General features: G+C 37.9%; 1 protein-coding gene across 1 annotated transcript in view; it reads left to right on the top strand.

Moving 5' to 3' along the window:
* LOC107283629 (LIM zinc-binding domain-containing Nebulette) overlaps nt 1-13240 on the top strand; it is a 193098-nt gene that overhangs the window by 83032 nt on the left and 96826 nt on the right. The window contains exon 4 of the mRNA XM_015811556.1: nt 3000-3107. Coding sequence (XP_015667042.1) covers nt 3000-3107 — 108 coding nt within the window. The remainder of the gene's footprint in view (nt 1-2999; nt 3108-13240) is intronic.

The raw sequence follows: 13240 nt of genomic DNA, 5'->3' as shown, positions 1-13240 counted from the left end.
TGTGCTTCCATAATGTTGAATTCCAATATTGCATGATCACTTCCTCCCAGGGTTCCTATGGCTTCAACACCTTCTATCATTTCATCTCTGTTAGTGAGAATTAGATCCAAAATGGCTAATCCCCTAGTTCCCTTCTCTACTTTTTGGGAGACAAAGTTTTCTGCTAGGTTTGCCAGGAACCTGTTTGATCTTCCACTTGGTGCAGAGTTTGTCTGTGTGTGTTCTGTTAATTTGTTATGTGCTATCTCACTTTTCTTTTGGGGGATTATTTTAACCATGTTTATGGAGCTCTCTCTCTCTCTCTCTCTCTCTCTCTCTCTCTCTCTCTCTCTCTCTCTCTCTCTCTCTCTCTAATAGATTGCTAGATGTCTAGAATTATGTATTAATACATAAAATCTTTAAATAAATAAATTGGATGCTTCATATATGGTGCATGATGTCACCATGGAAGTGATATGATTAGGTTGTGTCAATTGTGTCAAATAATAAATCATATCATTTCTTTTATTTTGGTATTACTATTTCTTTAAGAGAATGAATGTTTGATTTAAAATTGGTTATTTTTTCTTTTTAGTTGCAAATTTCTTTATATCTAAAATCTAAATTTTATTAAATCATGAACTAAAATTCTGTCATTTTAGTCTCATAAATGTAAGAAACATCACCCCCCTTTTCTGTCAATCTCTGTTGTTTCACGTTTCTTTTCATTTTGATGATTGCATTTTCTTTTGCCTTCTTTAAAACAAAATAATAGAGTTTTGGTGTCTTTTAGTTTCAATGCTCCTCACCAGGAGTTCACTGACACCAGATGGTTGATAAAAAGCGATAGCACTTAGTGTAAATCTAACACCAAATGTGTTCTTCTTCTAACTATCAGTCTGTGAGAAGAGAGGAAGAACTGATAAAAAGTCAATCTGTTTGTAAATAGTATCCAAATAATATTGGAATGCAGAGAAAAAAAGAAGTCTAACTTACATTAGATTTCTCCAAAAGTTCCTTTCTGCTCTTACCATGGATTATTTCCTTTACTGAATTTGTTTATTCTTGCTCAGACAAGCATTGATATTAATATGGATGCATATATGTATTATAGATCTCTCTTGATTTATTTCATTGATATCATTTTGCTCAACAACACAGTACTCTCAGTCATTTATTTCTTTTTGCATTTAGCTGGACAGTAATTGACAACCTTTTCTAGCCCGAGCACCATTGGGGAACAAGAGAGCAAGAGACTCTGCAAAAGTCCTATTTGGGGGGGAAAAAGGACAGAATCAGCCTAGAGGCAAAACAATTTTCTTCAGTTGGGATTATTATGAGAAAAATATGAGAAAGTTTTCTTCGCAAGCGGAAGGCTTAAACTTTATTTTCCTTATTTCTAGAAATTCTCTAATTTTTATTTTTCTCTATCTTATATTATATTCTATCTAATTTATAATATTACTTTGTAGATCTCCATTCCATATACACACTTTTTACCCCATTGTATACAATATTTTGCTTTAGTTAGTTTTTGTTTAACCTTGTCTTTCTCCAGGTTTTCAGGCTAATGCCAACCCTCCTCCAACTCACCTTGCCTTACCATTGCTTGTCAGCCTAAGTCCATCTGAATTGTTCACTTGACACAGGCCTTCTTTGGAAGGCTTTTACTAATATGAGGTACTTTAGAGGTACTTTCCATAAAGCTCTATTAGCACCCATGTTTTGGACTATTTTTTTCTTTGGCACCTAACCTTTCCAATGTTAATGTCCAAGCTCTTTTGGAAAAGATTTAGCAGTGCTGCTGGACTGTTCTGAACTTGCCTGTCTTCTCTTGGTTGTTGATGACCAATTGTGCAAGTTCCTGAGACACACTTGGGATTTCCTTCTGCTGCCAGTGTCTGGGCCTCACTCAAGATGTTGGATGGTATTGGCTAGGCTGTTCTGGTGTGGCGGACATTTCAGTTGCTCCCCTTGTCATGCAAAGCCTTTGGTATTCAGGTTTTATACTTTTAGATCTTTTGGGACTTCTTCATTTTCTGTTTTCCTCTTCTCCATTACTGCCATTATACTTCCTCTTCAGTCAGTTCTCCAAAATTGTGAATATGGGATATTTAAAAAGGAATAAGAAGAGTGGAAAATACTGTCAGGAGTTATTTCCACTTATTTTATACAATATAATCTCTTTGGCAGATTTTTTAAAAAAATTGATGTCAATTTTTAGCAACCTGATAGATCAATTTTCTTGAAGATGAAGAAATGTGATCTTTCAGGTCTTCAATCGGTGTACTCATTGCAACTGTAATTTATTTATTTATTTATTTATTAATTAAATTTATATACCGCCCTATCTCCCTTGCGGGACTCAGGGCAGTGAACAGGCGATACTAAAAACCACGAATAAATAAATAGTTTTTGTTTTAAAATCGAATTGAATAATAGGCCTGTTCTAAAAACACACCCATACAAACCCCCCCACTGAAACACAATCCAAATTACGCCAGGCCGGCCGCACGGAATAGATGGGCCTTCAGGGCTCGGCGAAAAAGGCGCAGGTCCGCAACTGTACGTAGGTCGGGGGGTAGGTCATTCGAGAGGGCAGGAGCTGCCACAGAGAAGGCTCTCCCCCTGGGGGTCGCCAGCCGGCATTGTCTGGCCGACAGCACTCTAAGAAGGCCCTCTCTGTGGGAGCGGACTGGTCGAAGGGAGGTGTTTGGTAGGAGGCGGTCTTGCAAATACCTAGGTCCATTGCCATGGAGCGCTTTAAAAGTTGTTACTAACACCTTGAAGCGCACCCGGAAGGCCACCGGCAGCCAGTGCAGCTTGCGCAGGAGAATTGAAACCATCCACCTTGCTGTTGGTTATAATTTTGAAATAACTACCTCTGCATGATGAAAATTGAAGGTGTTTGTTGATTAAAACTCTTGCAATTTTTTCACTGTATTCATACTTAAAATTACCTTGAAGCAAAGAAGTCAGTTTATAATGTCTTGCCCTGTCTCTCTTTTTCTTATTTATAGGTCAAGTACAAGCGAGATTTTGAAGAAAGCAAAGGAAGAGGTTTCAGCATTGTTACTGACACACCCGAATTGCAAAGACTGAAAAGAACTCAGGAGCAAATCAGTAATGTATGTGACAAGGATCACGCATAAAAAAATGTTATGGAAGTGACAGTGAGTTGGGTGATTGTTTCCAGAACTGAGTTTGTATGGCTTCAGAAATTGGATTATTTGATGCTTTGTGTGCTTGTGCTCTCAATTTTGTTTCACTTAGTAGCACATCGGTGGTGTGTGTTTTCCTCTCCAAGTAAATTAAAGGTGGAATTACCAATCAAATTTATTTAAGAATGGCAAATTAGTATATTTATGATAAGCTTCAGTGCAATGCAGTCAAATATTTTTCTCTTGTGAATTAGATAAGCTAAACATTACAGAACTTCTTTCCAAATAACTCTAGCTTGCAGAATTACTTTATTTAATAGGAACACTGGCTTGGATGGAAAGGATTGTCACTGGGGAAGAAAAAGTTCTAAGAATTTGGCAGAGGAATTAATAGAAGACTTCTTACCATGGAGTACCACAATGCATTGGGATTTATGATAGTATGCAGTATTTTGCATAACGAAAATACTGTGTCTCTTAAAGAAGTTGTGTAACAGAATACTGATACTGCTGTCATGCAATGTTCTTTTGTTATAAATTGGAAAAAGTCTTACATTGAGTGGGAATGCTTTTTGTTAGCAATATTAGTTCTAGTCCATTGTAAATAATATTTTTGAAAGAAGTTCACTATAAGATATAATCTGAAAAATAAAAATGATATAAAACAAACAGATGAAAATCCAAAGGGCTATAGAAATTTGGTAGTTTGAAATATGAAAAATAGTATATTCAAATAGATGGTAGTTTCTTATTCACTCTGTTGGGGCTTCTTATATCAGAACAACTTTTGACTAACCAAAGGCAGGAAGACATTTTGATTTACTTATTTAAGGATGTGATTGGAAGAGATAAATCTGTGCTAAAAGCTGGTACTGGATTATGAGGGACTGCTGAGATCCATAAAATGTTTAGAGTGATATAAAAAAAAGATATAGAAGGATTGTTGATAGCCTTTAGTAACACCAAGAAATAGGAAAGACAAAAGGGGAGTGTATTATAAATTATAAGCCTTAGAACAGCTGTGTGATAATCCCAACTGTTATTCAGGAGATGTGAAGTGTTTCTCTCCTCTCTTTTCTGAGGTAATGGAGGTAAGTTTTCAGAATACTTTGAGAGGATATTAAAAAGATATGTGAGGAACAGTGATGCTATTAGCAACATTTAAACTACACTGTTGGATTTAAGAACAGCTTCAGTTTCAAAAGTCCCAACTCTTTGCTTGTTGCAGTGTACAATGATTTACAGATACCGTATTAACAATGATTAATAATTGGATAATGTTATATTTGCACTAACGTATTTTGCTATTTAAAAAAATACTGAGGAAATTTAAGAAAAGGCTACAGAATAATATATCAAGATGGAAATTTGTTATTAAATGATCAGCAAAACCTGAATATCAAATATATAATTTTATAACTAGGTAAAGTAGTGGCTCTGGAATTCAGTAGGACGATGGTCATTTGAAGAAGAAATTCCTAGCAGCAGGATCAGAGACTTGATAGAGTTATGCTGTCATAGTAGTAAAAAAATTCAATGTCTTGTATGGATTGCTCTAAGAGTATTAAATAAATTAACTGTTTTTACTAATGACCAGTTTTGGACATTTTCATGGTTGAATGAACATTTTAAATTGCCTATACATTTTCCAATTTGTGTAGTGTAGTTTGAAATGCTCATAAATTATTGTATTTTCAATATTTCAGGTCAAAATATTACTTTTTTCCTGCAGAGTACACTGCTTTGGCTTTCAAGGAGTCTGCCTATGATGTTCATTCAGGAATACAGCAAATCACATTTTTGTTTATAATCAGAAACATTATTTTTTTCCTTGTTACTTATAATTTTAGCTATGCTGGATATTTTCATCATAAAAATAATTCACTAGTTAGCTTTTTTTAGTATTTCATAAAATAGGTTATAATGAGCAGCAAAAGTGAAAAATAGTATGAGAAAATGAATATAATTATATTTTAAATACAGTATGAAATCAAATCCTGTGAAATAATTCATTTTTGACCTCAGCAAGAGATTTTAAATTATATTTAAAAAACATGTGATTAGTCTTTTCATATGTTTCCATGACTATTTCATAATTCTGTTGGTTTGATACCATGTAGTGCTATTAGCCAAGAATCTCTAAAGAAGCCAACGTTTTGCTTAAATTTTCTGATTGGAGGAAGTAGCTGAACTAAATGGAAAATATTGTCGTTCTGCACTTAGTAAGGTGAGTTTTCTCCTTGACAATCATAAAAGTTATCAATAAATGCAATTCAGAAACTTAATATATCTGCTTTCATTTTATGAATATTTTCAAGCCCAGTTGTTGGATAGTTTCTTAGAATTAATGCTCAATAAACCGCGTGTTAGTGGATATTTTTTCTGGTCATTAATTATACCCAAATGTATTTGTATTAATGCTGTTCATTGCAGAAATGTATTTGTTCAAGGCTTTACATTAACCTAAGTTTATTATGAAATGCATACTGATAAGAAGATATATTGCTTTAAAAATAAGTTAAGTTTGATAAATGATAAAATATTGAGATAGCCATATTTATCTGTAGTAATAAAAATAACACATTTAAATGTATAGCTAAGTCATGATTAATGCTATAGTATAGGAAAGAATTTAGCTTCATTCTGGGCTTGTAAACTTCTCCATACTTTTGCTTCTGCCATGTGGCTAGGAACATTTTGGAAATGTTCATTTCGAGTTTATCACAATTTATTTTTGGCACTAATTGAGAATTAGTTTAGTGTAACACAAGCCAGTTACATAATTCATCATTTCATGCTGGCTTACTTTAAAGTAATAATAGTCACCAGTTTATGAAAAATAATGATCTGTAGTTAAGTGTTTATGAATTCTTGATCCATATAACTGGTAGCAGTCTATGGGGAAAGGAAGAGCCAAACAATACAATAATTTTATTGCGACTAAGTTAGCATACACTGACAGTTTTACTGTATATTATACTCAGTGCTTTTTTTGTATAAAAAAAAAAAAAAAGGTGCCGGAACTCACACACGTCATACAACCCGCCTTGTCTACCCTACAAGGTTCCATCCAAAAAAGGTGCTGGAACTCCGTTCTGGGCATTCTATGAGAAAAAAAGCCCTGATTATACTACCTTTATTTGAACGACTTTTGAACAATTGTTGCAATGGGGTATTTTTTTACTTTAGCCTCTCACAGAGATTTCACCCCTCCCCCGATCTCTTTGGAGGTTTCTTTTTTTTCCTAAGAAAAGTTTTAAAATAATTTAAAAATTTCTCTGTGTATAGAGCTCAGAAAAAAATTGCAACATATTCAACTCTTCATTCCTATCATAATTGCTTGGATTGTAGGATTTTTTTTTTCTAAGCTGTAGCAAAAGTGGTGGAGCTGGTCAGCTGACATTCAGAAATTCTATCCTCTTGATCAGGGATTCCAGGACTTTGTTTTTAAAAGAGCCTGAAAATTTGAAACCCATGCTTTAGTAGATAATAAAAAACTATATATTAAAAACTGTAGAAAAATATTTTTTACGGATTGTGATTTAATTTTTGGCCTGCAGATTTATTTTATGTGTGCATAGTTTATCTTCATATTTATTATATAATTATATATACATTTTATTTAAAAATAACACTGAAGACAAACGAGTGACTCCTGGGTATATCCATAGTAGGAAACAAAACGTGAGCACCAGGAGGTTGTAAAACAGTTAAAAGTTTTAATAAAACATTAAAAACCTTTAAAAGAATATTAAAAAGGACCTAGCTTTCACTTGGATCCTACCAACATCGTCAGGGTAAAGAATAACTCAATGGAAGAAACCATTTATAGGCCAGCCAACACCTGCGCCCGGGCCCTAGATCTCGTGACGGGTCCTGGATAACCAATCGATGTATGCCCCTCATCACTCTCATTAACTATCCTTGCATTGACACTCACATCCCCATTCCTCCGTGTCCGTGCACCGTGAGGGCGCTTAGTCACACCTGGCACACAAGTGCCCTCTAGTTGTCCCCTCTTCTGCTCCTTGTTCACCCCCATCCAATCCGGCTCGGGCTGTAACCCAGCAGTCATGTCCCCACCCTCCATTTCACCGATGCCAAGTGCGTGCGGGGGTGGGAGCTTCCACGCCTCGTCCGGACGATCTCCCTTGTTGTTTTCTTTTGTCCGGCTCCACCTGGCTCGCAACTCCAGAGTCGCCCTCCTATCCTCCATCTCATCCTGCGACAACTCTCGGGCACACCTGGCTCGCAACTCCAGAGTCGCCCTCCTATCCTCCATCTCATCCTGCGACAACTCTCGGGCACACACAGCCACCTCCAGTCGAGGGAGTCCTGGGCTACCTTTCTTCCATACGCCTCCCAGTGGGGAAACCCCTTTTGGGCATGGCGGGTGGGTCGAGTGCAGTGGGGGTCCGGATCGCCATGTTAACCCGTCCTCGTTCTTATACCTCACCTCCCACGTTCCCCACGTGCGAGGTTGCGCTCCTGGTGTGTGGCTGCAAGGGTCTACGGTCATAGCGACCCCCATAGCAGTGGAGTCGGCGCAACTCTCCAAACAGCAACAGCGCCGCATCCCCAGTCGCACGCTCTCCTTTTCTTCCCCCAAACTCCTCTCATGGCACTGGGTGGCATCCAGTGCAACAGCTACCGAGCTCCTAATATTCGTAGGTTCTAACCTCTGCACCGGCCTCACTCCAGCGTCCAAAGTCGGGGGGGTATCGGCACGTAGGCCACTATTCCTTTTTCGGGCATTGTCTCTCCCGAGTGGGGGAGGAGGGGCAGGGTCGCAGTTCCTATTGCGGTTAGTCCATGTCGGCTGCTTGCATGTCTCCCACGTCCTTAACGTTAAATATGCCGGGCGCAAGTCTATATGCTGGTTAATGGACCCCTCGCGCGACAACCAGGCCTCCTTAAGTAGCCTGCCACTTTTGGTGGCATCATTGGCAATCACTTCCACAGCATCAAAGCCAAACCTATGCCCAGACTCTGCCATATGGGTGAAGATCTGAGAATATTGCTCCCCTCTTTTTACGGCCAATGTGGCAGGCTACTTAAGGAGGCTACTTACCAATGTGGACCCTTGCAGCCACACACCGGGAGCGCAACCTCGCACGTGGGGAGCGTGGGAGGTGAGGTATAAGAACGAGGACGGGTTAACACGGCGATCCGGACCCCACCGCACCCGACCCACCCGGCGTGCCCAAAAGGGGTTTCCCCGCTGGGAGGCGTATGGAAGAAAGGTAGCCCAGGACTCCCTTGACTGGAGGTGGCTGTGTGTGTCCGAGAGTTGTCGCAGGATGAGATGGAGGATAGGAGGGCGACTCTGGAGTTGCGAGCCAGGTGGAGCCGGACGGGAGAAAACAACAAGGGAGATCGTCCGGACAAGGCGTGGAAGCTCCCACCCCCGCACGCACTTAGCATCGGCGAAATGGAGGGTGGGGACGTGACTGCTGGGTTACAGCCCGAGCCGGATTGGATGGGGGCGAACAAGGAGCAGAAGAGGGGACAACTAGAGGGCACTTGTGTGCCAGGTGAGGCTAAGCGCCCTCACGGTGCACGGACACGGAGGAATGGGGGTGTGAGTGTCAATGCAAAGATAGTTAATGAGAGTGATAAGGGGCATACATCGATTGGTTATCCAGGACCCGTCACAAGATCTAGGGCCCAGGCGCAGGTGTTGGCTGGCCTATAAATGGTTTCTCCCATTGAGTTATTCTTTACCCTGACGATGTTGGTAGGATCCAACGAAAGCTAGGTCCTTTTTAATATTCTTTTAAAGGTTGTTAATGTTTTATTAAAACTTTTAACTGTTTTACAACCTCCTGGTGCTCACGTTTTGTTTCCTACATTTTGTTTAGTATGAATCAGGCCATTTTTGTTCAAGTAAATACTTAAGGCAGCTAGCGATTATTATAATACAAGACAAAAAAGGTTAACAAACCAAACCAATTTATTTATTAATTAGATTTCTTACTAGCCACCCTTCCAAAGCATTTGGCAGTTTATTCTAGGAAATAAAATTAATTTCTTACATTTAAAAGTTTGGTGAAATAAATGTATTTCTGTAGTTTTTCTTGAGGCCAAGAGAGCACTATTTCCCTCCATCTGCTCTTCTCTGCCAGGTGCAGGAATTCAATCCAGAACCTTCTTCCAAGCAGCAATTAGTTGAATCTCTGACAATGGGTGCAACTTTAGAAAGGCCTTATCTAAGGTTACTAGGTATCTGAATAGAAAAGAACTACACAGATAAGTTGAAAAGAGGACAAATGGGGGGAAAGGAGAACATGCAATTAAGAAAAATAAGAATTTGAAAATCTTAGGTAGTCATGTTAAGAATTCTGTTAATCTCTGGACAAAGTTCAGGAATAATTCAGAAAAGTTGCTTTGTAGCATAAGTGGAAGCAAACATATTACTGTCTACAACTCTTTGAAATAGCTACATCTTTCTCCAAAGCTACATGGCTGCAGGCAAGTACTATACTTCTGCCCTCTGAATGCTCCAAGCCCCTGAATATTCTCCTAATTTCATCAAATAAAATTTCATGTCTGCTAGTTTGGCATTAGAACAAAGTTTCATACTGGATGTGTAAAATTGAAAACATATTTTTAACTTGGAATAAAATATAGCTTTCTGAAAGTTCTAAATTATTTTAGTTTTTCTTTCCTCCTTGCTTTCTGTTGCTGCAGTGCATAATGTATACCCCTCTTCTTTACTGCAATGAAATCAACACTAAGAAACAGATTTCCGGTGCAACATATCCTGCCAATATTGTACCTCCCATCCTTAATATATCTTTCCAGCCTGTCATCCCTCAATTTTCATAACGCCTTGACTTCTTTCTGCCCCTCCCTCACAATAAATTATTCCAGATCAGTCACATTTTAGCCCACCTGGTACAAAGTAGTCATGTTTCATTCTGTATATGGATCAAAAGATCTGCAATATTTTGGATTGGGCATGGACTAGCTCAGGACCCTTTTTTTACGTTTCTCATTCAATGTTTTAATTGGCAAATTAATGAAGTCTAACTTCTGTTTCTCCCTCTAATACAGTATTTCCCAACCTTTCCCAGTTGGCAGTCCAGCACGGGGGAGAGGGGGAAAGAGGGGATGGTTTTGTGTGAGGGGTAGGTACATACGCGTGTTCACCACTCATGCAAGTGGGGCTGTGAGCATTGGCGCACGCTGCCTGTGTCAGTGGGGTTGTGAGCTCCGGTACATGCTGGCCTGCCACTCACATCACCCAGTTGTGAAGAGGCCACAGCCTGGTAGTGAGCCACAGCTCACAGATTGGAGACCTCTGCTCTAATAGAATGCTGTAAAAGATTAACTAAAAGATTATTATTATTATTATTATAAAATGTAAGTGATAGGACTGTTCACTGAGTTACATCTGTATGAATGTTTTCAGCCATTTTTAAATTTATAATTATTGAAGTATTTTCTTTATCTAACAATGCTAACCAAATAACATTATACAGTCTGCTTTGAAAGAAAAGGAAAATGTTTGCACCTGAACAGGAAATGAAGTAGAAATGGATTGCTTTCTCTGCCACTTGCAAAAGTAGTCATAGTGAAAAAAGATTAGTGTGTATTACCTGCTTAAAATTTCTGAGGTCATTGATCTATCAGAATTCTTGCTGAAATCAATTTTAAAATGAAAAGAAAAGAGGTGACATTTGTAAAATATTGCTCTGTTTAAGATTTCTTCATTTGCAGACTGAATTGTCTCCGACCTACTTGTTAATTATCATTATCCCCCTTTTTTTTCCTCTCCAAGGTCAGAAAAGTTTATAAATGAGGAACATACAGTAATGGATCAAGGAGAAATGAGGATAAAGAGGGTAAAATTATTTTTCATCGGCTGCTGACTAGTTACGTTTGCCTTGACCTTGGAGTTATTTATTTCATTTTTATGATTCATCATCTGCCTAGTGATTAGAAAAGCATATCTGTTTTGTTAAAACATTGAAATAGAGATGAGTAATATTTGATGTCTTGTCATTCTACTTCAAATAGAATTTGACTGTGCTGTTTTTGTTTGTTCATTTATTTATTTACCCAGTGCTACTCTTGATTCCTGACACATTTTTGAAGCAGGACTGAATTATTTTATCATTGTGACAGTAGTGAGATTTAAGGATGGTGCAAGATGTAATATAATACAGTACCATGTACATTAATCATTGAGAATGTAGTTAAAGAGAAAAGAGAGTTCCTTTAAAGGAGAATTGCTCCCAATATATACCTATTACATCAAAATAACTTAAAATGGAGAGGTTCTGTTTTCTTGTGAAGAAATTGTATTTTCTGCAGTCTTGGTATTTAAATATTAGTTTCAGAGATAAGTTGAATGAGGCATATCTATACTAACAACAAAGATGCAATCAATCTACTCTTATCCTATTTTCATCTGTGAAACAGAGCTATCAAAAAGGCTCCTTAGTCTCTCTGTTAGGCACTCTCTAGCCAGATTAACACCCTCTTTTGTGGATTTTATGTACTCAGCTATATTCCCGTTGAAGCCTAAGATGAAGTGAAATCAAGAAAAATGATTATTTTCTTTTGAAAACCTCCCTCATTTCCTCCCTCTCTAAGTTCATTTGATAGTGTAGTAAGTTAATTTTTGACTTACAGTCAAATTCAGTTCTATTTGTAGAGGCCCTGTCCCCCTCTTTTTTTGAGAGCTCTATATTTCTGTTAATTGGATTTCTTGAAAAATTGAGCCAGGTGTGTCAACAATTCTGTATTCTTAAGATTAGGGATTAACTGCAAATCTTATTCTTAATTTTTAAAATAAAAACCGATTAAAATACAAAGAGCTGCCTTAAAATGTCCTTACTCCTAATATAGCCCAGCTTCCTTCATTTACTGCCTTCCACATTTGTTGACTGTACTTCCCGTCCAGCCAATATGAAATTCACTTTTTGAACAAATTATGCTTAGGAAATGCTGATATAGACAGTATTCTGCTCAGCTAAAGCTTCTCATGGATTTGTGGCTCATATTTAGCTCTTAGCCTTGTTAATATTGTTTAAGTTTAAGATCCAAGAACTTGAATTTTGGAAATAAAGTATGAATTCTGTCATGAAATCAAAAGTTACTTTTTAAAAACATTTAGAAAAATATAGAATTTAATAAACAAATGCTTTGTGTATTGAGTCAGTCTTGACTCCTAGATGCCATATGAAAAATCTCTGTGGTTTTCTACCCAACATTTTTAGAATGCTTTGCCTTTGTTTTCTCCTTAGGACTAAGACTGGCCCAAAGATATCCAATGGCTTTGTGCATAAAGTAATAATAGAACACTCTTCCAATTTCTACTTTAAAAAGGTTTTCCTATTATGGTTGGTTTTTTTCCAAATTTTAATTTCTTATGGATCAACATGGCTGTGTAAACATTTAATCTGTATTAAAAAAAACTTTTTGTCACTTTTGAAAGTCTGCCTTATAGCTGAGACTTTATTTTGCATAAATGGATGATTTTCCATTGATGTATGTATTTGGATTTATATGTTCATTAATTTTTGCCAAAGTGGCTTAGAAATCTATAGTCATTATACAAGGAACAACAAGTTGCTGAATTAGCACAATATATGATTGCAATCTGAATGTAGTCTAGACCAGGGCTTTTCAACCAGTGGTATGCATACTACCGATGGTAATTTGGCACTTGGCAGATGGTACGTGACCATCCTAGAGAAATAGCGGGGTGGAGAGGAATGAGCTGAAGTGGCGGCAACGCCGCACAAGCCTAAGGAAGAGACAGCTGGAACTGCAGGGCTGTCAGGGCTCAGCAGAAGCGCCAGGATCAGCACTGGGTTCCAGCTGATTGGTGCTTCTGGAAGGTGGAGGTGCCCGGAAGAGAAAAGGAGGAGGAGGGGCGAGAGAGGAGAGGATAATAATAATAATAATAATAATAATAATAATAATAATAATAATAATAATAATAATAGTAAAGTTGGAAGGGACCTTGAAAGTCATCTAGTCCAACCCCCTGCTCAGGCAGGAAACCCTATACCATTTCGGACAAATGGCTGTCCAGTCTCTTCTTAAAAACTTCCAGTGTTGGAGCATTCACCGCTTCTGGAGGCAGG

Source organism: Protobothrops mucrosquamatus, unplaced genomic scaffold, assembly GCF_001527695.2.
Source record: "Protobothrops mucrosquamatus isolate PMUCROS unplaced genomic scaffold, P.Mucros_1.0 scaffold45, whole genome shotgun sequence".
NCBI classification, from domain to species: Eukaryota; Metazoa; Chordata; class Lepidosauria; order Squamata; family Viperidae; genus Protobothrops; species Protobothrops mucrosquamatus.
Note: the sequence above shows the minus strand (reverse complement) of the source record. Positions and strands in the feature narration are given on the sequence as shown.